At 47.7% G+C, this 24,623-nt stretch overlaps 2 protein-coding genes across 9 annotated transcripts in view; one reads left to right on the forward strand and one right to left on the reverse strand.

Annotated features, from left to right (window-relative positions):
• The first annotated feature begins 1,915 nt into the window (after window positions 1-1,915).
• Window positions 1,916-14,265, forward strand: MTERF4 (mitochondrial transcription termination factor 4). The gene is given in 5 exon segments (XM_084639360.1): window positions 1,916-1,976; window positions 1,979-2,307; window positions 9,182-9,713; window positions 12,561-12,745; window positions 13,605-14,265. Coding segments are annotated over 5 exon segments (1,455 nt in total). The 5' UTR covers window positions 1,916-1,930; the 3' UTR covers window positions 13,968-14,265.
• A 155-nt stretch (window positions 14,266-14,420) lies between these two features.
• Window positions 14,421-24,623, reverse strand: part of SNED1 (sushi, nidogen and EGF like domains 1) — a 124,645-nt gene continuing 114,442 nt past the window's right edge. For all 8 annotated transcript variants that reach the window (XM_084639357.1, XM_084639355.1, XM_084639353.1 and 5 more), the window contains one exon: window positions 14,421-17,812. The gene's annotated coding sequence lies outside the window, so the exon portion shown is untranslated. The remainder of the gene's footprint in view (window positions 17,813-24,623) is intronic.

Here is a 24,623-nt window from a genome sequence, read left to right on the forward strand (position 1 = left end):
GCCAATGGCATTTTGGGATGTATAAGTAGGGGCATAGCGAGCAGATCGAGGGACGTGATCATCCCCCTCTATTCGACATTGGTGAGGCCTCATCTGGAGTACTGTGTCCAGTTTTGGGCCCCACACTACAAGAAGGATGTGGAGAAATTGGAGAGAGTCCAGCGAAGGGCAACAAAATTGATTAGGGCTCTGGAACACATGACTTATGAGGAGAGGCTGAGGGAACTGGGATTGTTTAGTCTGCAGAAGAGAAGAATGAGGGGGGATTTGATAGCTGCTTTCAACTACCTGAGAGGTGGTTCCAGAGAGGATGGTTCTAGACTGTTCTCAGTGGTAGAAGAGGACAGGACAAGGAGTAATGGTTTCAAGTTGCAGTGGGGGAGGTTTAGGTTGGATATTAGGAAAAACTTTTTCACTAGGAGGGTGGTGAAACACTGGAATGCGTTACCTAGGGAGGTGGTAGAATCTCCTTCCTCAGAAGTTTTTAAGGTCGGGCTTGACAAAGCCCTGGCTGGGATGATATAATTGGGGATTGGTCCTGCTTTGAGCGGGGGGTTGGACTAGATGACCTCCTGAGGTCCCTTCCAACCCTGATATTCTATGATTCTAAGGGGTTAGAAGCTCAAATAACCTGGTTGGCACCTGACCAAAAGGACCAATGGGGAAAGAAGATACTTTCAAATCTGGATGGGGGAGAAGGCTTTGTTTGTGCTCTTTGTTTTGTGTGTTCTCTGGGAAAGCAGAGAAGCATCAGGTCAGAAAACTCCTTCTCCTAAAATCATCCTAAAATGAGTCTTAATACACACACAAGAGCTAGCTAAATTAATGGAGGCTCGGTCCATCAGATGGGCAGGGATGGTGTCCCTAGCCTCTGTTTGCCAGAAGCTGGGAATGGGCAAAAGGGAATGGATTACTTGGTGATTACCTGTTCTGTTCATTCCCTCTGGGGCACCTGGCACTGGCCACTGTCTGAAGAGTGAGTTTGTGTGTGTATGGGGGTGGGGGGTTGGTGAGAAAACCTGGATTTGTGCTGGAAATGGCCCACCTTGATTATCATGCACATTGTAGGGAGAGTGGTCACTTTGGATGAGCTATTACCAGCAGGATAGTGAGTTTGTGTGTGTGGTTTTTGGGAGGGGGGTGAGGGGGTGAGAGAACCTGGATTTGTGCAGGAAATGGCCCAACTTGATTATCATGCACATTGTGTAGAGAGTTGTCACTTTGGATGCGCTATCACCAGCAGGAGAGTGAATTTGTGTGGGGGGGTGGAGGGTGAGAAAACCTGGATTTGTGCTGGAAATGGCCCAACTTGATGATCACTTTAGATAAGCTATTACCAGCAGGACAGTGGGGTGGGAGGAGGTATTGTTTCATGATCTCTGTGTGTATATAAAGTCTGCTGCAGTTTCCACGGTATGCATCCGATGAAGTGAGCTGTAGCTCACGAAAGCTCATGCTCAAATAAATTGGTTAGTCTCTAAGGTGCCACAAGTACTCCTTTTCTTTTTGTCTGAAGACAGGATACTGGGCTAGATGGATCACTGAACTGACCCAATATGGCCGTTCTTATGCATGTTCTCTAAACCAGTGTTTCTCAATCTGGGGGCTGCAGAAGGGGAACTGCAAGGGGGTCCCAAGCAGGAGTGGGTAGGTAGCAGGGCAATTGCCTGAGGCCCCAGAAAGCTAATTTACATGTTTCAGCCCTATGCTGGGGTGAAACCCTGAACCCTGTGCTCTGGGAGGGCTGCTGAAGTCTGAAACCCCAAGCTTAAGGCGCAGGGGGAGGGATAATTTTTTAAGTCCAAAGAGGGTCGCCAGCAGGAAAAGGTTAAGAAGCACACTGCTGTAAACTGTGCACACCTAGGACCATCGCTTGGTGTTCTCCCGCCACCCAACACCGTGCGGGCCCGGCCTGGTGGGTCCATTGCCAATGCGATCTCAGCGCAGCCCCTCACACCCCGTGTTCCCCGGCCCGCTGTGATCGAGCTTGGCGGGGCTGTTCACCCCGTCCCGTCCCTGTGGGGCAGCAGAGCTGCGGAAACGGGCCAGCTTCTAGCGAGCCGAGCGAAGGCCCAGGGCTGTAGCACAGGACGCCTCCAGTCCGGCGCGCACGGGGGAGCTGCCGCCGAAGGAGGCCTGTGTGGCCCTGCGGGAGAGGCGGGGAAGCAGCTGCCGCAGGGAGTGTGGCCCGGGACTGCGGAACGCGCCGCTTCCAGTTTCCAGGCGGGTTGCGGGCTGCATCTGCCCTGCGACATGCACAGCAGCAGCCTGGGCCCGATACGGTGGTTACCGAGTCACGCGGCCTGGGTGAGCGCACAATGCGGGGAGCGGGGGGCAGGGTGAGCGGCGCGGCCCGGCCTTGCAATGCGGGGAGCGGGGGGCAGGGTGAGCGGCGCGGCCCGGCCTTGCAATGCGGGGAGCGGGGGGCAGGGTGAGCGGCGCGGCCCGGCCTTGCAATGCGGGGAGCGGGGGGCAGGGTGAGCGGCGCGGCCCGGCCGTGCAATGCGGGGAGCGGGGGTCAGGGTGAGCGGCGCGGCCCGGCCCTGCAATGCGGGGAGCGGGGGTCAGGGTGAGCGGCGCGGCCCGGCCGTGCAATGCGGAGAGCGGGGGGCAGGGTGAGCGGCGCGGCCCGGCCTTGCAATGCGGGGAGCGGGGGGCAGGGTGAGCGGCGCGGCCCGGCCGTGCAATGCGGAGAGCGGGGGGCAGGGTGAGCGGCGCGGCCCGGCCGTGCAATGCGGAGAGTGCGGGGCAGGGTGAGCGGCGCGGCCCGGCCTTGCAATGCGGAGAGAAGGGAAACTCTTCCCCCCAGTTTGGTTTCTGAACGCGTAGGCATGACAGTCCGGGCGGGCTCCCCTTGTCTCACCATGTTGGGCCCAGCCCCTAAGCACCAGCTGCTAACTCAGCCCCCACCTGTCCTTGACCTGTACCCACCGCTCCTGCTGGTTGCTGAATCCTTCCTGAACTCACAGTCTATATGGAGAGAGGTATCCGTCTGCCCGGCCCGCTGACATTCCGTTGCGGGGAGGGACTGAACCCTTCTGGACGTTATTCCCAGGAGGGTTAGACCTGATTTGCAATATAAACACTGTTCCCTGTCCCAAAAAGCTTCCAGTCTAAACAAGCCCGAGTGAGAGTGCATGGGAATGCCTGTGGTTTTTAAAAATACATTGTTAATGTGATTTGATTCCTTTCTAGTCGCTATCACAGATGAGGTGAGTCTTGAGCAGGGAGCCTGGGCTGGCATCTCAGTGGCCTGCAGTAGGGAGGGCATGCTGTGCATAGGTGGGTGGCATGGAGACAACCAAGAGAGGAATAGATGAATGCAGTACCAAGTTGGTACCGCTGTGGATGAATCAGCATTGTGCCCTATTTGAAGTACTGGTATGGGTGGGTCTAGGCCTGCCCAAAACTAAAGGCCCTCGCCCTTCACAAAGGGGAGGAACCACTAAATTCAGGCTCCACTTGACTACAGGGGGCAACAAATGAAAAAACAGTAATGGGAGTGAAGGTCACAGGGCAAAACTCAGGGATCCAGTGGGGGATATGGAGCAGAGAGCTCCGACAACAGCCACTGCTCCTCAGAGAAGTCCAGTGGACGCTGCCCAGAGCAAGTCTGCATGGAGACATGGCTGTACTAGGGAAAGGAAATAGGCTCTCCCCATCCAGCTTTCTCCTCCTAGAGTGGTGGATGTCTATCTTGGCCAGAACTAGGAGTAGGTTGACGAGGAGGTTTAGCAAGTTTGTGGGGCCACAGATAGGCTGTGTATGAATTGGGAGGTGCAGGGGACAGTGCAGGAGGTTCTGGAAGAGCTGGAAGAGGGGCTGCAGCCTGTCCCACCCTATGTAGATAGAGCGAGAGGACACACAACAGAGGCAGGGATCGGGGGATTTTGTAAACCACACCAGGTACACGCCTGCACTCACAGCTCCGTGAGGAAGCCACCAGCTGATATCCCCAGTGCGCCCTGGGATCAGAATGGAGTACAGGCTGGCTCACTGGGTTCCTTGCTCTCCACTGGTTGCAGCGGGCCCCATTGCTCGGTGTTGGGGGGAGACACGAGGGTGAAGATGTGAATAGGATGGAGGAGAGGTGTGTACAGATGTTTCTTGGGCACAGTTTGGAGGTGGTCTGGCTGGATATTGTGCAGCTGGTTCTGGTGGCATGTTGGAGGTGGCTGGGGAGACTTGCAGGATGGCCCCGATGGCATGTTCTGGGGGGCCAGGGGTGAGAGGCGGGCAGGGAGCAAAGTCCTGCAAGGCTTGCTTAAGGGAAAGCAAGAGAAGCAGGAGGCAAGGCTGCCCTCACCACCTGGAGCACATGACCGACAGGTAGCATGGGGTGGACAGCTACATGTGATGGCTGCATCAGGATTGTGTAGTGAAGGCCCCCTGCCTGTTTTGTTGCAGAAGTTGGAAGGTGTGTAGGGAATGAAGTATGGGATTCCAGAAGGAGAAAGGATAGTCCCATTGCACTTGAACACTGCCTTGGAGAAGTGGATTCTATCCCTGCCTCTGCCATGGAGTTTCTATGTGATTCTGGGCAAGTCACTTACATGCAAATTTTCACAGGTGTTCTTCCTTTTTTGCACCCCAAACTTGAGACCCAAAGAGTCTGATTTGCAGCCATGCAGAGCACTCACTGTTGCAGCTGGTCATTGGGAGCTGTGCTTTGAACATAGAACATGTAATGCCAAGAAAATCAGGTCTCGGGTGTCTCCAGTTGGTCACCTGAAATTAGTGGACACTTCTGACCTTAATCCCTTGTGCTTCAGGCCCCTGTCTATAACCTGGGGATACTGATACAAACTGTACCTCACAGGGATGTTGGGAAGTTAGTCAGTGTTTGTGAAGTGCTACAGAAAAGGCTCTGAGGGATTAATTCTGTACTCAGTGCAGGATTTGAATAGTGTGCAGCAATTAAGACATGGGACCACACAGTGAATGATGAAGACAAAGCAAAATACTGAATAGCTACTAGGGCTGTTGATTAATCGCTATTAATTCACGCAATTAACTAAAAAAAATTAATCGCGATTAATCTCACTGTTGAACAATAGAGTACCAGTTGAAATTTATTAAATATTTTTGGATGTTTTTCTACATTTTCAAATATATTGATTTCAATTAAAACACAGAATACAGTACTCGCTTTACATTGTTATTTTTATTACAAATATTTGCACTATACAAATGATAAAAGAAATAGTATTTTTAATTAAGCTCATTCAAGTACGATAGTGCAATCTCTGTACTGTGAAAGTGTAACTTACAAATGTAGATTTTTTTTTTACATAACTGCACTCAAAACCAAAACAATGTAAAACTTTAGAGCCTACTAGTCCACTCAGTTCTACTTCTTGTTCAGCCAATCACTAAGACAAACAAGTTTGTTTACATTTATGGGACATAATGCTGCTCTCCTTATTTACAATATCACCTCATAGTGAGAACAGGCATTTGCATGGCACTTTTGTAGCTGGCATTGCAAGGTATTTACATGCCAGATATGCTAAACATTCTAATGTCCCTTCACGCTTTGGCCACCATTCCAGAAGACATGTTTCTATGCTGATGATACTCGTTAAAAAAAAATGCCTTAATTCAATTTGTGACTGAACTCCTTGAGGGAGAACTGTATGTCTCCTGCTCTGTTTTACCCGTGTTCTGCCATATATTTCGTGTTGTGGCAGTCTCAGATGATGACCCAGCACGCGTTGTTCGTTTTAAGAACACTTTCGCTGCAGATTTGACAAAATGCAAAAAAGGTACCAATGTGAGATTTCTAAAGATAGCTACAGTACTCGACCCAAGGTTTAAGAATCTGAAGTGCCTTCCAAAATCTGAGAGGGACAAGGTGTGGAGCTTGCTTTCAGATGTCTTAAAAGAGCAACACTCAGATGCAGAAATTACAGAACCTGAACCACGAAAAAAGAAAATAAACCTTCTGCTGGCGGCATCTGACTCAGATGATGAAAATGAAGGTGCGTAAATCCACATTGCTTTGGATTGTTATCAAGCAGAACCCGTGATCAGCATGGACGCATGTCCTCTGGAATGGTGGTTGAAGCATGAAGGGGCATCTGAATCGTTACCGCATCTGGCATGTAAATATCTTGCGATGCCGGCTACAACAGTGCCATGCGAACACCTGTTCTTACTTTCAGGTCACGTTGTAAACAAGAAGCCAGCAGCATTATCTCCTGCAAATTGTAACCAAACTTATTTGTCTGAGCGATTGGCTGAAGTAGGACTGAATGAACTTGTAGGCTCTAAAGTTTTATATTGTTTTGTTTTTGAGTGCAGTTATTTTTTGTGCATAATTCTACATTTGTAAGTTCAACGTACATTATAAAGAGATTGTACTACAGCACTTCTTTTAAGTGAATAGAAATATACTATTTCTTTTGTTTTTTACAGTGCAAATATTTGTAATCAAAAGTAAATATAAAGTGAGCACTGTACACTTTTTATTCTGTGTTGTAATTGAAATCAATATATTTGAAAATGTAGAAAGCATCCTAAAACTTTTAAATAAATGGTATTCTATTATTTTTAATAGTCTGATTAATCGCAATTAATTTTTTAATTGCGCGATTAATCATGATTAATATTTTTAATCGCTTGACAGCCCTAACAGCCACCTATTCAGCGAGCACTGTCCATCCTGTGCATGGAATGGAGCAGGATTCCTGTGGGAAAAATAGCAGGTGATCATGGAATTAAAGACTTTCATAATGTGTATGGTGCACAAGGGGGCCAAACTAAAGTTGCAGGTATCAGGGGGTAGCCGTGTTAGTCTGTATCCACAAAAACAACAAGGTGGATGTAGTCCACTCCCAATAATAGATGAGGAGGTGTCAATTCCAGGAGAGGCAAAGCTGCTTTTGTACATGTACTTTGGCCAAACCAGACAGTCCCTATGTAAAAGAATAAATGGACACAAATCGGACATCAGGAATGGTAACGTACAAAAGCCAGTAGGAGAACACTTCAATCTTCCTGGACATTCTATAACAGATTTAAAAGTAGCTATACTTGAACAAAAAAAACTTCAGAAACAGACTTCAAAGAAAAGGAGGACTTGCGGCACCTTAGAGACTAACAAATTTGTTTGAGCATAAGCTTTCGTGAGCTACAGCTCACTTCATCGGATGCATTCAGTAGCTCATGAAAGCTTATGCTCAAATAAATTTGTTAGTCTCTAAGGTGCCACAAGTACTCCTTGTCTTTTTGTGGATACAGACAAACAGGGCTGCTATTCTGAGACTTCAAAGAGAAACTGCAGAGCTACAATTCATTTGCAAATTTAACACCATTAATTTGGGCTTGAGTAGGGACTGGAAGTGGCTGGCTCATTACAAAAGTAGCTTTGCCTCTCCTGGAATTGACACCTCCTCATCTATTATTGGGAGTGGACTACATCCACCCTGATTGATTTGGCCCTGTCAACACTTGTTCTCCACTTGTGAGGTAACTCCCTTCTCTTCATGTGTCATTATATAATGCCTGCATCTGTAATTTTCACCCCATGCACCTGAAGAAGTGGTTTTTTACCCACAAAAGCTTATGCCCAAATAAATCTGTTAGTCTTTAAGGTGCCACCGGACTCCTTGTTGTTAAAGTTGCAAGGGTATCCTTAATCCAGGCATTTCCTAGTTTATTAGTGTTTGATTTTGCAACCTGAACTTTTAACATGTACTCTTTTTCTTTTTTAGTTGTAACGTAGTAGTCTGTATAATCAAGTGTTTACTGGAGCAGTTTCAGTCATCTTAACTATTGGACTTCTGGTCTGATAGAGCTTCCGATTGCATAAACTAGATAATAGACCTCAGAAAGGATGTATTTTATTTTGACTTGGATACTTCATATAAGGCAAAATTGTGAAAAACAAACCACAGGAGGTTCTATCAGCTTATGCTCAAATAAATTTGTTGGTCTCTAATGTGCCACAAATATTCCTTTTCTTTTTGCGGATACAGACTAAAATGGCTGCTACTCTGAAACCTGTGAATATAATGTAACTGGAATATGCTTCATGCAAAAGGTCTCTTGTAAGGTATCATTACAAAGCTTATAATCTACTGAGTGTGTTCATCCTATTTGTATGAACGTATCATTCTGGTATCTGAAACTAGAAATATGAAATATAACTCTGAGGGCCTATTGTAATTATGCAAAATGTGGGCCATTAATGGTGGTTGGAATCTTGATGGCTTCCATTAACCAGGACAATTGTCTGTAGATGGCTCTGTTTTACTTGTAAGTCTTCCTGTATATGTATGTGCTGGCAAGTGGGTAATGAAGTCTTACAGTGACATGTGATCATGTCACCTGAACTGGAATCCATCTTTAACCTGGTGCTTTTCCATTTAGAACCAGGGGTGAGAACCCAGAGAGGGACAAAGGATTCCCGCCTTATGCAAAAGATATGTAAGTGGGTGGAACCAAACAAAGGGGTTGGCAATCATGAGAAATCCCCTAGCTACCACCTGAGCTGGAACAAGGGCTATACCAGGGGAAAGGATTGTGCCCAGACTAGGAAGGTGTCTGGTCTGTGAAAGAAACTTATTGAAACATCTCTGAGGGTGAGTTTTTATCTGTATTCAGTTTTCTTACTGTATTAGGCATAAACTTGCGTGTTCTATTTTATTTTACTTGGTAATTCACTTTGGTCTGTCTGTTACTACTTGGAACCACTTAAATGGTACTTTCTGTATTTAATAAAATCACTTTTTACTTATTCATTAACCCAGAGTATGTATTAATACCCCGGGGGGGGGGGGACAGCTGTGCATATCTCTCTATCAGTGTTATAGAGGGCGAACAATTTATGAGTTTACCCTGTATAAGCTTTATACTGGGTAAAACGGATTTATTTGGGGTTTGGACCCCATTGGGAGTTGAGCACCTGAGTGTTAAAGACAGGAACACTTCTTAAGCTGTTTTCAATTAAGCCTACAGCTGTTAGGGGACATAGTTCAGACCTGGGTCTGGGTTTGCAGCAGGCTAGCGGGTCTGGCTCAAACCAGGCAGGACACTGAAGTCCTAAGATGGGAGGGCAGGGAAAGCAGGAGCAGAAGTAGTCTTGGCACATCAGTTGGCAGCCCCAAGGGGGTTTCTCTAATCCAACCCGTCACACTGACTCTTTCCAATCAGCTTGTTTTGTGGTGTGTTTCTGCAGGTCCTGTGGGGATGCAGGCTGGTCCCCAGCACCCATCCCCCTGTTACAAGACAGTCATGGTTGTGTGCCTCTCCATCTGCTGGATTGCCTGCCTCTTTCTGCCCTCTGTTAAGTAGTGGTTGTAGACTGGCATCTGTAGCCTCATCAGAATGGAGTGGTGGGAGTTTGTCCTCTGCTGGTTGGGAGCAGGACAGCAATGAGCCAGAACCGAGTAGAAAGCTCCTGGAAGCTGTCCGTCTGTCCCTGGCGGCACAGCAGAGACAAGCTGATATAGGGAGCTCGGAGCTGGGGAAGATGTTGGATTCATTCTCTGACATGGGATTCAGTAATGCCCAGATAATGGAGCTGTTCGGGTTGCAGCCCAAGCTGGCTCCTCAGACACGGCTGGCATTGGTTTCCGAGCTCCTCCTGTTGGGCTTGGATGCTGACTCCACACTGAGGGCCTTGCAGAAGAGCCCTGAGGTGCTAAGGATGACGGCCCAGCAACTGAGGCATCGTGCAGACTACCTGCGGAGACTGGACCTCGGAGAAGGTAACACGGTGTTGCATGTTCACTGCCTTATATGAGATACAATGCTGAAATGCTGCTAAAAGTACTTGGTGCCCTCAGATGATCCCCTCTCTGCAGTTACTGGAGTAAGAGCTGGATTGAGAGCTGTTTAACTCTGGTGTCCTGGCAGCACACCCTCAGATCTCTTGCAGCATGTTAGGAAAAAACTCTTGTGTAAGAGATGGGAGAGTTGACCCGAGCGATGTTACCTACCAAAATGATGAACAAGAACTCAAGCAGCTTCTAGCTCTGCCTATGGTGGGGTTCATATAATCACCCAGTGTGAAAGTACTTGCACCTTGAGTGCTTCAGCAGTTGTTCCTGCTGCCAGAAATCGCACAGAGTCAGGGTTATGGGAAGCAAAGTCAGCAGATTCATTAACACTATCCCAGCTCCAGCCTACTCTCCCCCACCTCCCAGAAATGTATGCCATCTTTCTCCAGCCCTCTGCAAATGCTGATCTGTACCAGGGGGCAGGGCTTCTGTTTTCAGACCATTTCTGCCATCCCAAGCATCTCTGTCCCAACTGAATTGCTGCTGACAGATCAATCCCTGCGTTACTTGTGTGTTGCAGTGCTCTTCGCCCCTCTCCCCTGGCCCTGACAGGAATGTGTTTCATTTGATGGAGACTAATTTTCTATAGCTGTAAATTTCCCCCTTATGCTTCTGCCACTAATTAAACATAGTAGCAAACTGCCTGTTCTCCTGCAGCTTAGCAAACCTGTGGCTCTGGGGAGGGGTCTCTACCAGTGAGTGTGAGGACGGGGGTAGCGGTCCAGGTCTTAGCGGATAACTGAGAGAGAGTCTGGGATCTGTTTACAGAGCACCCTGCTGGGAGAGGCAGGTAGCTCAGGCTGTTTGTCCTGCATGAGACTCCTGATTCCATATGGGTTACCTAGGGAGGTGGTGGAATCTCCTTCCTTAGAGGTTTTCAAAGTCAGGCTTGACAAAGCCCTGGCTGGGATGAGTTAGTTGGGGATTGGTCCTGCTTTGAGCAGGGGGTTGGACTAGATGACCTCCTAAGGTCCCTTCCAACCCTGATATTCTGTGATATGCTGCTTGTGAGAAGGGAGAGGCAGACCAATCCACCTGTGCTTCAAATCTAGACTATTCTCAGTGGTGGAAGAGGACAGGACAAGGAGTAATGTTTTCAAGTTGCAGTGGGGGAGGTTTAGGTTGGATATTAGGAAAAACTTTTTCACTAGGAGGGTGGTGAATCACTGGAATGTGTTGCCTAGGGAGGTGGTGGAATCTCCTTCCTTAGAAGTTTTTAAGGTCAGCCTTGACAAAGCCTTGGCTGGGATAGAATCATAGAATATCAGGGTTGGAAGGGACCCCAGAAGGTCATCTAGTCCAACCCCCTGCTCGAAGCAGGACCAATTCCCAGTTAAATCATCCCAGCCAGGGCTTTGTCAAGCCTGACCTTAAAAACCTCTAAGGAAGGAGATTCCACCACCTCCCTAGGTAACGCATTCCAGTGTTTCACCACCCTCTTAGTGAAAAAGTTTTTCCTAATATCCAATCTAAACCTCCCCCACTGCAACTTGAGACCATTACTCCTCGTTCTGTCATCTGCTACCATTGAGAACAGTCTAGAGCCATCCTCTTTGGAACCCCCTTTCAGGTAGTTGAAAGCAGCTATCAAATCCCCCCTCATTCTTCTCTTCTGCAGGCTAAACAATCCCAGCTCCCTCAGCCTCTCCTCATAACTCATGTGTTCCAGTCCCCTAATCATTTTTGTTGCCCTTCGCTGGACTCTCTCTAATTTATCCACATCCTTCTTGAAGTGTGGGGCCCAAAACTGGACACAGTACTCCAGATGAGGCCTCACCAATGTCGAATAGAGGGGAACGATCACGTCCCTCGATCTGCTCGCTATGCCCCTACTTATACATCCCAAAATGCCATTGGCCTTCTTGGCAACAAGGGCACACTGCTGACTCATATCCAGCTTCTTGTCTACTGTCACCCCTAGGTCCTTTTCCGCAGAACTGCTGCCTAGCCATTCGGTCCCTAGTCTGTAGCTGTGCATTGGGTTCTTCTGTCCTAAGTGCAGGACCCTGCACTTATCCTTATTGAACCTCATCAGATTTCTTTTGGCCCAATCCTCCAATTTGTCTAGGTCCTTCTGTATCCTATCCCTCCCTTCCAGCGTATCTACCACTCCTCCCAGTTTAGTATCATCCGCAAATTTGCTGAGAGTGCAATCCACACCATCCTCCAGATCATTTATGAAGATATTGAACAAAACCGGCCCCAGGACCGACCCTTGAGGCACTCCACTTGATACCGGCTGCCAACTAGACATGGAGCCATTGATCACTACCCGTTGAGCCCGACAATCTAGCCAGCTTTCTACCCACCTTATAGTGCATTCATCCAGCCCATACTTCCTTAACTTGCCGACAAGAATACTGTGGGAGACGGTGTCAAAAGCTTTGCTAAAGTCAAGAAACAATACATCCACTGCTTTCCCTTCATCCACAGAACCAGTAATCTCATCATAAAAGGCAATTAGATTAGTCAGGCATGACCTTCCCTTGGTGAATCCATGCTGGCTGTTCCTGATCACTTTCCTCTCATGCAAGTGCTTCAGGATTGATTCTTTGAGGACCTGCTCCATGATGATTTAATTGGGGATGGGTCCTGCTTTTGAGCAGGAGGTTGCACTAGATGACCTCCTGAGGTCCCTTCCAACCCTGATATTCTATGATTCTGTGATTCTGTGATCTGACTGTGCAGTTCCATTGCCTGAATCCCTGTCCCCAGTAAATCATCCTCTCCTGCATGCTGAGCATATCTCACTATCTGCCCTTTCCTCTGACGCAGAGAACCTGCAGCAAGTGGTGAGCCACTGCCCCAGAATCTTCACCTTGTCCTGGAAGAAAATAGATGCAGTGGTGCGGGTGTTCAAGGAGAAGTGTATTTTCACAGCAGATCAGGTGACGGAGATTCTGCATCGCTACTCCAATGTCCTATTGGAGGAACCGCATGACCTGGAGTACAAATTCCAGGTGAGGCTGGGCCTGTGGGGGGCTGCAGAACTCCTTCCTTAAGGGCTTGCAGTAGCATGAACCCATCTGAAAGTCTGGCTGGTGGTTTAAACTCCGTGGCACATGGAGAAATCAAACCAGAGTGGGAATCACCAGGTTTATCTCCCCACATGTATCTGTCCTCTGCCGCACACCGACATCTGAGTGTCATGGGATTGGCTTCTCTCGTGCCTCTCAATCTGAGAGATCTGAAGGAGAGACCAATTTCTTGGCCTGCATGGAGCAGCATGCATGTGAATTCAGTGGAGATACACATGCAGTGTGCAGACAGGTTCTGCTTAACTGGGTCTGACTGTACTGTTGATGCTAATACTTCAAAGTGCTGTCTTCTTTTACAGAGGCCAGGTTAGAGGAACTGAGCTGCAGTATTTTACTTGCTTGGTGTCTGCTCCACTGTTCTCCCCCAAGTCTTCGTAAAAAAAGGATGACCTCCAAAATGTAACAGCTGAAGTGCATTTGTGTTTAATGCATGTACTCTTCCACCCTCCTCAAAACACCCTCATCAGCAGTGATCCCATCAAGACCTCTGCTCTTCTTTTGAGTTCATCCGTCACCTAGTGTGTATCTGATATAGTGCTCTATGGAGCAGGGACTGTATCTTGGTAAATGTACTGCCAGTGTGCACAGTACTAAGCATTCAGAGTAGGTGCATTAGAAGTCCTCGATTCAGATTTCTCTGCGGCTAGTTACCTGTGTATGTCTATAGGAAAAGTGAAGCACAACTTTTATAGCACCTTAGCTCCAACCCAGTGTATTTCCTGGGATATGCTGATATCAGCTAAACAGGATATATTTTTATCTCCCTTTGTCTTTCCTGCAGTACGTGCACTTCAGAATGGGAGTAAAGCACAAAGCAGTGGTGAAATCTGGTCTCTTCCGAACTCCAATAGCTGAGGTCAAGAACCGGCATATCTTCTTAGAGCGCCTGGGGCTTTATCAAACCCCTGACAAGAAAGGCCAGACCCAGATCGTCAACCCGAAACTGAAGGAAATCATCGGCGTTTCGGAAAGGGACTTCCTGGCCAAGATAGCCCACTCCTCCCTGGAGGAGTTTGAGGTCTTTAAGAAGCTGCTGGCTCGGGAGGAGGGGGAGGGGGAGGGGGATCAGGATATAGCCTCTGAAGAGACAGACTCAGCCAGCGAAAGGGAAGGGAAAAGGTCTGACAGCGAAGAAGGAAACTGAACTCTTATCCTCAAGCTTCAGTAAGGGCTTGGCCAAAGAGTCATTGGTGGAAACCAGCTGCTGGGGTTACCACACATCTTGGCTGCTCCTAGACATTCCCTTCTGACCTGTGTGTTTAATGGTGTTGCCATGACATCACTAGTTCGGAAACATTCACTGGAAACAGGTCCCCGGAGCCACAGCCTGAAACTTGACTGCTGCCTGGGGGCCGACAGTCCTGTCCCTGTTTTCCTCATTGAGCTGAGGCCTTTGTTCCAGGTGGCTGTGTAAAACCAATAAAGCTCAGACCCTTCAGGAAGCAAGTGCCCTTCTCTGTCACTTGGCCTGATTTCCCCACCCGAGCGTGGTGGGACACCCCAGCTCAAGAGGAATCTGCTATTTGCCAGATGGGCTCAGTGAGGGGAAGGGGCAACTCTAGGCTGGGGACTGTTGCCCAAAGTTGGTGCAGCTGGTAGACGAGCCCTGGTTGCCACACATCAGAGGGTAGTTCTGGGCATTGGTAGCTCTCGCCTGGTCACCCTTTACAGCACAGCCTTCTTTGACGGGGGTGGGGCTGCCCCGCCAATGGCACTGCCACACCAGCAATGGTGGCCAGGGCCAGCACTAGGAAATGCTGCGCAAGCACAGGTCTGTCCTGCCCAAACCTTCCCCCACAAAGATAGCTGTCAGTGGAAGAAGGGATGGCTACCCCTGCTAGGAGCCAGGAACGTGAGAGCTGTCTGCTGCCTTAGGGAGTGTAAATGTTTAGCATGGCCCTGAGTAGAGGGGCTGGATTGTGTGGGGTCCTGGAGAGAAGCTGGATTTTGGGGTTGGAGACTGAGAGACCTGGGCTCTGTAATGAGGGGAGGCGATGAGGCAGCTTAGGATCAGAGTTCAGGAGGACAAGACGATGGATTTTTTGGCTGTGGAAGGAAAGAGCCCACTGAGCTTCAGAGGCAGGAGAGGAGACGGATGTGGGGCAAATGGTCAAGGGAGGAGGAGAGAGCTTGGGGTTGGGCCCAGGAAAGGAGACATTGTGTGAGCAGGTGAACTGCTGGTTTGAGAAAAGTGGTTTGGTTGTGGGCTGAGAAGGTTGGTGAGTAGATTGGGGGGTTTGATGTGAGGCACGTGTGTGTGTGGCTGGTGTTGAGGAGATGCCTCTGGTGCATGTGGGCACTGTGGGTTGGGGAAAAGGGATTGACTCTCCCCTTCCTTCTGCCTCTTCTCCACCACCCACTAAACAAAGGACCCAATGGCTAGCAATTGTATTTTTATTTAAAAAACAAAATAACTAACTTTTTTGAACAAGATAAAATCTTTTTCTGCTGCGTTACATACTGTGCTTAGTCTCTGTGTAGCATATGGTTTGACCTGGATCTAGCTCTCAGGTAGCTACATTACAACACGTACCAAGAGTGGAGACTCCTTGTATGGCAGAAGGGAAGCAAGCTGCTGCAACCGCGTTGCTGCTGCCGGGCCATGGGTCTGTTCTGGGCAGCAGCTCTCAGGCTGACGGTCCGTGTGAACATGGTGGTCTTGCTGGGGGAACATGAGGTGGGTGGGAGTGCCAACTCCTGGATTTGCAGTGAGAGTCTACTCTCCTGTCCTATAGCTCAAAGGGTGCCATAGGTGGACTGGAAGGGAACATGCACCGTCTGCTTGCAGGATTGCTTTAGTTTCCAGTTAAAGGTTTGCATGAAAACTCGAGATTTTAACAAGCTGCAGGCTTCTTTTGAACCACACTGTCTGCATATGCATTCAGTGATCCTATTTTCAGGCAACGTCGCAGAAGGGTTGCATGTCCTTCGCCACCGCCACCATCTTGGACTCAGGTGACAGAACACCTGGGGAAAGGGGTCCTGACTTGGAATGCTGGATGATTTGACCCCTGGGGTTCTGGTCTCAACTCTCTTCTCTCCCCAGGTAATGACAAGGGCTTTCCAAATTTCTGACACCCTCCTCCCATGTCCCAGAAGCAGTGCCGCCACCCCTCCCCCATGACCACGTGAAGGGCGTTTAAGGGCTAGTGATTCTAAGCTTTCCCATGTGAAATGAGCTCAGAATAACTGAGACTCTAGAGTTGTGGGGTGGGCCCTTAGGAAGCTTTATTACCTGTCAACCAGTCCACTTCCCAGTTTGGTTTCCAGCAGCATCTCTCAAATGGGTCGTTCTTGTGCCTGATCTTTGCAGCAGTGGCCTGATGGCGTTGGGAGGCAAAGGGAATATTCCACTGCAGCAGAGATCCGTGATTTGGGTTTTCCTCATCCCTTGTGGGTAGTAGCATTACCCTCACTGCCTGGAAAGGAGCCTGATTTTCCAGCTGGCTGCTGTGGCTGGCCAGGTTCCTCAGCACCCTGACATTCTCTTGCTCTGAGGGGTGTTCGGCGAGGTGCTCAGAATGGGGAGGACACCTGCTGAGGGGAGCTGCTTAACGCCTGTGCTGTGTTCTGCTCAGAACCATTCTTTCCTTCGCTAAAGAAACTGTATTTACACTTTACACCCCCTTGACTATTAGCTCTAGGCAGTGGGGAAAGGCTGCTGTATCCTGCGCCATGAGTCACAAACAGCCTCCTAGCGGTGCACCCATATACTGCTTCTGAAACAACACTCTAGTACCATTGCTAAACTATATCTCTGGTATGTATTAATTTATAATATACACTGTGTATAGTAATACACAAATCTATGTGTAACTAGTGTCATACTCATACAAACTCTCAAAAGCTAGGAAATCTTAAAAGCCAGACGTGCTTTCCTTGAGCCTGCCCAGCTGGTATTGCTGCCAATATCTAAGCACCACTGCAGCCAGCTCTGCTGTAATTCAGGGAATTAGTGCTTGGATACCAGTTGGTGTCACAGCTGTATCAGTGTTTGTGTGTCAGTTTCCTGGTACCGCCTGGTTTAAAATATACAGCTGCAGAGAAGTGGATTACAGCTGACATGCTTTGGACACTTACTAAATCTGTTTCAGCTGGAGATGAGGACTTTAAACATTTTCTTTGCTGAACACGGCTATAGTGCCCTGGAATGATTTCAGTGACCAGTGTGTTCATGTGCTATAAAAATGAGTATGGGAGCAAACCCATTTCTAAGCCTTCACCTTTTTTTTTTTTTTTGGGGGGGGGGGAATTTCATCATTGTTAGGTGCTGTAGACATTTTTCTAAGTTACCCACTGAAACTCAGTTAAAACATTAATAACTTGAGGAAAATAACCAATATTGACTGCTGTTCAGCACAGTGTTCTTAAAACCCAAATATTTAAGGTACAAAAGAAGGGGAAATGTGTCTTCTACTTTATTTTCCACCCTAATCTGTTCAAATAGTTAGGATTTTTCTTTTACTTGACTCTGCAGGGGAATATTTTACTTCTCTGCCAGGGCTGTGTAGGTCAGGTGTCAGTTCATAGCTCAGGAGCGTAGTGCTGTATTAAACTTGATTTATGGGTGATTTGTAATTTAACAGATCGGTGCATATGCTGGTAAGAGGGGGCTGGATTTCAGCCCTGTAAATGCCCATGCAGAGGAGGGACTCACATGAACAGGCCTGGGTTACAAAGATAGGCTAACCCCCGTACAAGACAGTCAGCCATTCTAATGTGATGTTGCTTGTCCCTACATGGATTCTGGTGATGGGAAGAAGGGCGCCCGCAATAAGGAAAGCCCATGTGAGGGCTCCGGTGCGCCTGCTGCCCGGAGGGGAAATGGCTGTGTGGTGTGCCAGTCTGAGTGTGTCCCTAACAGGCTGGAGGAGAGGGAAGGGCAGTGACTCCACGTAGGAAGGTCTCCCCCATTATTTGTAGATCCGATCTTCCTGGTGTTTGAAAGCCCTTAGATCTGGTAAAATGAAGCTCTTAGTGCTTTGAACCCTATGAAAGAGAGAGAGAACATTAGAATCAGCTGAAAGCACTCCAACTTCAATTTCTTTTTGTCTGAGGGAGTGACCCACTCTTGCTCCCATGCAGTTTGGCTGATGGAGTATACTTGCCCCATAAGAGCTTGGAAACCATATTAATGCTTTCTTGTGTATCCCCTTTTTCCCTATTGAAGTCAGTGGTGGTTTTGGCCCTTTGGTTCTTAAAGATTTCTGGGCTGCTGCTCTTTACAGTTGCAAGTGACAAGTGTGTAAATCTGGCCCCTAGTGTTTGCTAGTGCACATTTATTTGCTCTAGCAGAGAAAGGCAAAGCTATAGGATGCAGGGTCATACGCACAAGCAAGGGGGGTCGGAGCATTTGATTTTGTGCTTCTCCTGTTTGACAAGTAATATTTAAAATAAAGATAATGGGGCAGATTAGATGGGGAGGGCTCTGAGTTACTACTACTACAAAGAATTCTTTCCGTGATTTCTGGTTGTTGGGTCTAACTGATCACCATATTTGGGGTTGAAAGAACCATATTCTCTCTGTTGAAGGAAAAGGCCCAGGTAGGGTCCATTGAATTGTTGAGGTAAATGTGTGGTTACACAAGTGGTGTTGGAGAGAGGGTTTTGGATTCTTCAACCATGTTGTTCCAGGAAGAAGGATTGCTAGGAAGAGATGGGATCCACCTAACGAAGAGAGGGAAGAGCATCTTCACAGGCAGGCTTCCTAACCTAGAGAGGAGGGCTTTATACTAGGTTCGCCAGGTGACCTAGACCCAGAGGTAAGTGGGGAAGTGGGATATTGGGAGGAAACACAAGGAGGAGGATGGAACGGGAGGCCTCTGGATTCATACTGAGAAAGTAGGGCAATCGGCTAGTTATCTTAGGTGCCTGAACACAAACGCAAAAAGCCTGGGAAACAAGCAGGAAGAATTGGAAGTCCTGGCACAGTCAAGGAACTATGATGTAATTGGAATAACAGAGACTTGGTGGGGGCAGTTCACAGGACTGGAGCACTGTCAGGGATGGGTATAAACTGTTCAGGAAGGACAGGCAGGGGAGAAAAGGTGGGGGAGTTGCACTGTATGTAAGGGAGCAGTATGACTGCTCAGAGCTCCAGTTTGAAACTGTTGAGAGTCTTTGGGTTAGAGGTGAGAGCAACAAGGATGACGTCATGGTGGGCGTCTGCTATAGCCCACCAGACCAGGAGGACGAGGTAGACGAGGCTTTCTGAGGATAACTAATAGAAGTTTCCAGATCACAGGCCCTGGTTCTCATGGGGCACTTCAATCACCCTGACATCTGCTGGGACAGCAATACAGCAGTGCGCAGACAATCCAGAAAGCTTTTGGAGAGTGTTAGGGACAACATTCTTGTGCAAGTGCTGATGGGGCTGTGCTCCTCTTCACCTGCTGCTCACAAACAGGGAAGAATTTGATAGGGGAAGTGGAAGTTCGTGGCAACTTTGGCAGCAGTGACCATGAGATGGTTGAGTTCAGGATCCTGACAAAAGGAAAAAAGAACAGCAGAATATGGACCCTGGACTTCAGAAAAGCAGACTTTGACTCCCTCAGGGAACTGATGGGCAGGATCCCCTGGGAGGCTAATGGGGGAAAGGAGTCCAGGAGAGCTGGCTGTATTTTAAAGAAGCCTTGTTGAGGACGCAGGAACAAATCATCCTGATGTGCAGAAACAATAGCAAATATGGCAGGCGACCAGCTTGGCTTAACAGAGAAATCTTCAGTGAGCAAACACAAAAAGGAAGCTTACAAGAAGTGGAAACTTGAACAGATGAGTAGGGAGGAGTATAAAAATATTGCTCAAGCATGCAGGGGTGTAATCAGGAAGGCCAAAGCACAATTGGCATTGCACCTAGCAAGGGATGTGAAGAGGAACAAGAAGGATTTCTACAGGTATATTACCAACAAGAAGGAGGTCAGGGAAAGTGTAGGATCCTTACTGAATGGGGGAGGCAACCTAGTGACATGATATGGAAAAAGCTGAAGTACTCAATGCTGTTTTTGCCTCAGTCTTCACAGACAAAGTCAGCTCCCAGACTGCTGCAGTGAGCAGCACAGTATGGGGAGGAGATGAACAGCCCTCAGTGGTGAAAGAACAGGTTAAGGACTATTTAGAAAAGCTGGACATGCACAAGTCCATGCAATGCATCCAAGGGTGCTGAGGGAGTTGGCTGATGTGACTGCAGAGCCATTGGCCATTATCTTTGAAAACTCGTGGCTATCGGGGGAGGTCCCGCATGATTGGAAAAAGGCAAATATAGTGCCCATCTTTAAAAAAAGGAAGAAGGAGAATCCTCATGGAGCAGGTCCTCAAGGAATCCATTTTGAAGCACTTGGAGGAGAGGAAAGTGATCAGGAACAGTCAACATGGATTCGCCAAGGACAAGTCATGCCTGACCAACCTGATTGCCTTCTATGATGAGATAACTGGCTCTGTGGATGAGGGGAAAGCAATGGATGTGTTATTCCTTGACTTTAGCAAAGCTTTTGATACCGACTCCCACAGTATTCTTGCCAGCAAGTTAAAGAAGTATGGGCTGGATGAATGGACTATAAGGTGGATAGAAAGCTGGCTAGATCAATGGGTAGTGATCAACGGCTCGATGTCTAGTTGGCAGCCAGTATCAGGCGGAGTGCCCCAGGGGTCGGTCCTGGGGCCAGTTTTGTTCAACATCTTCATTAATGATCTGGATGATGGGATGGATTGCACCCTCTGCAAGTTCGCAGATGACACTAAGCTGCGGGGAGAGGTAGATACGCTGGAGGGTAGGGATAGAGTTCAGAGTGACCTAGACAAATTGGAGGACTGGGCCAAAAGAAATCTGATGAGGTTCAACAAGACCAAGTGTAGAGTCCTGCACTTAGGACGGAAGAATCCCATGCAGTGCTACAGGCTGGGGAGTGACTGGCTAAGAGGCAGTTCTGCAGAAAAGGACCTGGGGATTAAAGTGGACGAGAAGCTGGATATGAGTCAACAGTGTGCCCTTTTTGCCAAAAAGGCTAACGGCATATTGGGCTGCATTAGTAGGCGCATTGCCAGCAGGTTGAGGGAAGTGATCATTCCCCTCTATTCAGCACTGGTGAGGTCACACCTGGACTATTGTGTCCAGTTTTGGGCCCCCCACTACAGAAAGGATGTGGACAATTTGGAGAGAGTCCAGCGGAAGGCAACAAGTATTAGGAGGCTGTGGCATGTGACTTACAAGGATTGGCTGAGGGAGGTGGGCTTATTTAGTCTACAGAAGAGAAGAGTGAGGGGGGATTTGATAGCAGCCTTCAGTTACCTGAAGGGGGGTTCTAAAGAGGATGGAGCTTGGCTGTGCTCAGTGGTGGCAGATGACAGAAGAAGAAGAAACGGTCTCAAGTTGCAGTGTGGGAGGTCTAGGTTGGATATTAGGAAAAACTATTTCACTAGGAGGGTGATGAAACACTGGAATGGATTACCTAGGAAGGTGGTGGAATCTCTATCCTTAGAGGGTTTTAAGCCCAGCTTGACAAAGCCCTGGCTGGGATGATTAGTTGGGTTTGTCCTGCTTTGAACAGGGGGTTGAACTAGATGACCTGAGGTCTCTTCCAACCCTAATCTTCTATGAGTCTATGATTCTATGGCTGGGAAGGAATTTCTCTCCATGTAAGATTGGCAGAGACCCTGGGGGTTTTTCGCCTTCCTCTGCAGCATGGGACACTGGTCACTTGCAGGCTTAAACTAGTGCAGGAGGTCAGAGATGATCATGATGGTGCCTTCTGGCCTCTAAGTATGTGAGATCCACCCCTGTGTAGCACCCTGAAATGTCTGTGCCTGGGTCAGCTCTGCCACAAGGAGGCAAGGGTAGGGAGTGGAAAGGCCATAGGAACAGGCCTTGAAGACTGGGATTCGGTTTCCAGCTCTGCTGCTGACCTGGGGGAGGTCTTGGAAAACAAGTGGAAACTTTTAGACCTTCAAGACCTGGAATGGAAACATTTGAAATTTTGGGAAAAATTGTGAAGAAACTTACATGAAATATTTTCTCTCAGAATTAACAGGGAAAGAAGAAGGGAAAAAAAGGAAATGCTTGAACTATGCTAGCATATCCAAGGCGACATTAGTAACTGTTTACATGATATTATAGTGGTTCACAGGATGGCTAGTTTTGTCTATATTTACCACATTTACTCTGTGTGTGTGTGTGTGTGCGCGCGCACGTCACTCCACTACTAAAGAGTCTAGTGGTGGTGTTACTATAAAGTTTGGGTATATACCTGAATTTATTGGTAGTCCTTATTATTATGCTCGGTTAAATTACATCTTAGGGAGGTTCATTTCCTGAGCTTTCTCTCTAGAAACAGGAGTTTCTTCTGTACTCTGTGTGAGTGTGGCAGGTCAGGTCTATTTAGTTAACCTTCCCTTTTGTTTATAACCATCTTTCACACTTTACATTTCTTTTTCCTATATGCCACCCACTAGGGAATATAAGAATGACCATTCTGGGTCAGACCAAAGGTCCATCTAGTCCAGTATCCTGTCTTCTGACAGTGGCCAATGCCAGGTGCCCCAGAGGGAATGAACAGAACAGGTAATCATCAAGTGATCCATTCCCTGTTGCCCATTCCCAGCTTCCGCCAAACAGAGGCTAGGGACATTAGCCATGTCCATTCTGGCTCATAGCCATTGATGGACCTATCCTCCATGAACTTATCTAGTTTTTTTTTGAATCCTGTTATAGTCTTAGCCTTCACAACATCCTCTGGCAGGGAGTTCCACAGGTTGACTGTACGTTGTGTGAAAAAATACTTCCTTTTGTTTGTTTTAAACCTGCTGTCTATTAATTTCATTTGGGTGACCTATAGTTCTTGTGTTATGAGAAGGAGTAAATAACACTTCCTTATTTACTTTCTCCACACCAGTCATAATTTTATAGACCTCTATCATATTCCCCCTTAGTTGTCATTTTTCCAAACTGAAAAGTCCCAATCTTATTAATCTCTCCTCATATGGAAGCTGTTACATACCCCTAATCATTTTTGTTGCCCTCTGCTGAACCTTTTCCAATTCCAATATATCTTTTTTTTCAGATGGGATGCACGCAGTATTCAAGGTGTGGGTGTACCATGGATTTATATAGAGGCAACATGATATTGTCTGTCTTATTATCTATCCCTTTCTTGATGATTCCCAACATTCTGTTTGCTTTTTTGACTGCCACTGCACGGATGTTTTCAGAGAACTATCCACAGTGACTCCAAGACCTCTTTCTTGACTGGTAACAGCTAATTCAGACCCCACTCAAGAAAGAGATTTTGGAAAAAATGCATCTGAGCACCCTAAGGGGGTGCAGCTGCAACTTCCTCTCTCACACTAGGTAAATTTGTTGTTGTTATTCATATCAAAGCTAAAGAATATATACTTCTCCAACCAGCACTTGTTTATGGGCTAACTGAAGTACACATAATACATTTCTCATTCTGAAAGAAGTAAAGGAAGCTTAGTTTTGAGAAGCAGGTAATGGCTGTTGATATTTCAGTTTTTCCTGTGCCTTCAGATTTCCTTGATCTCTACCTGGGGCAAGTCACTTTCCCTCCCATGCTTTGTCTGAATTGTTCATTTCACTAATATGCAGCTCTGCAAGGCAGGAACTCTGTCTGGCTAATTCTGACATCACAAACCACAGGCCATTTAGGGCTCTGTATTCCCATAATACAAATACAACAATAATGTACTACTGCCTTGGCCTGGGCATCCTCAGGGAGGCTAGATAGATGGGAGCAGAGGCTCTATAGGAGTCCTGCCAACAGAAACTGGATCACTGCATCTCCAGGCTGTTCCTTCCCACCTAAAAGGCTCCAGCAGTCAACTGCAGAAGTGGAGTTGTGGGTGGTGGTGGCTGCTGCATCCATGGCATGGCAGATTTTGTCAAAAGCCAGGGAAGGGTCTGTGGGAGTTGGGCCTGTTAGAGGATAGTCTCCAACAACTCTTGGCAGATTTGTAAAAGGTGTTAGATTAACTTTCGACAGCACAGCAAGCATTCTCTTAAAAGGAGGAGGTGGATGGAATGCACAGTTTCTAGACAAAAGCACCAGGATAATAGGAAGCAAGGACCATGCAGCACTTGACTACAGTAAATAAAGATGAACTGAGGGGTCAAACTTTGAGTCTACTCCAAATAAAGTAAGTGCACACTCTTCCTTGTAGGCACTGCATGCTTATATGATTTGGATGGTATCTGTGGCAATATTTAACCAGCTTAAGCACAATGGTCAGTATTCCCCTTCCCAGAGCTCTCAGAGCCATCCTTCTAGTCTAGGGTGGCTTACCTGACCCCCAGCTATGCCTTTACATTAGCCTTGCACAAACACACACAAGTGAAGTTTAAGGTCTTGAAACCAAGGCTTAACTCTTATTTGAAGCTAGCAAGAAAATGTTTGTCTGTAAGAGGCTGGTCCATGTGTTGCGGTGAGGGGGAGGAAATCAACATAGAAAATCAGTGGGGCCAGAATCCATAGCAAATACCAGCTTGATGATGACTTCCAGGGAGCCAGGGCACTATTTGTTCAGTCCAGGGCGCTCCACATTACTCTAGCAATGGATTTCAGCTTTCTGCCATCTTCAGTCGAGATGGTCTTGCCCATGTGCCATTTCTGCATGGGAGTAGTTTGGGGGTCCATCACAGGTACCAGTGAGCAGCATGTCATGGGTTTTTGACATGCTTGCTGTGGTTACAGACTGGGGCCATGCCCTATCAGCCGTCCTTTTTACAGCTCTCCAGGTAGGAGGCTGCCTGACTGCCCTTTTAACCCTGGAGAATGATTGTCTCACACCCCAC

Source organism: Lepidochelys olivacea, assembly GCF_965140295.1.
Source record: "Lepidochelys olivacea isolate rLepOli2 genome assembly, chromosome: 9".
Taxonomy (NCBI): Eukaryota; Metazoa; Chordata; order Testudines; family Cheloniidae; genus Lepidochelys; species Lepidochelys olivacea.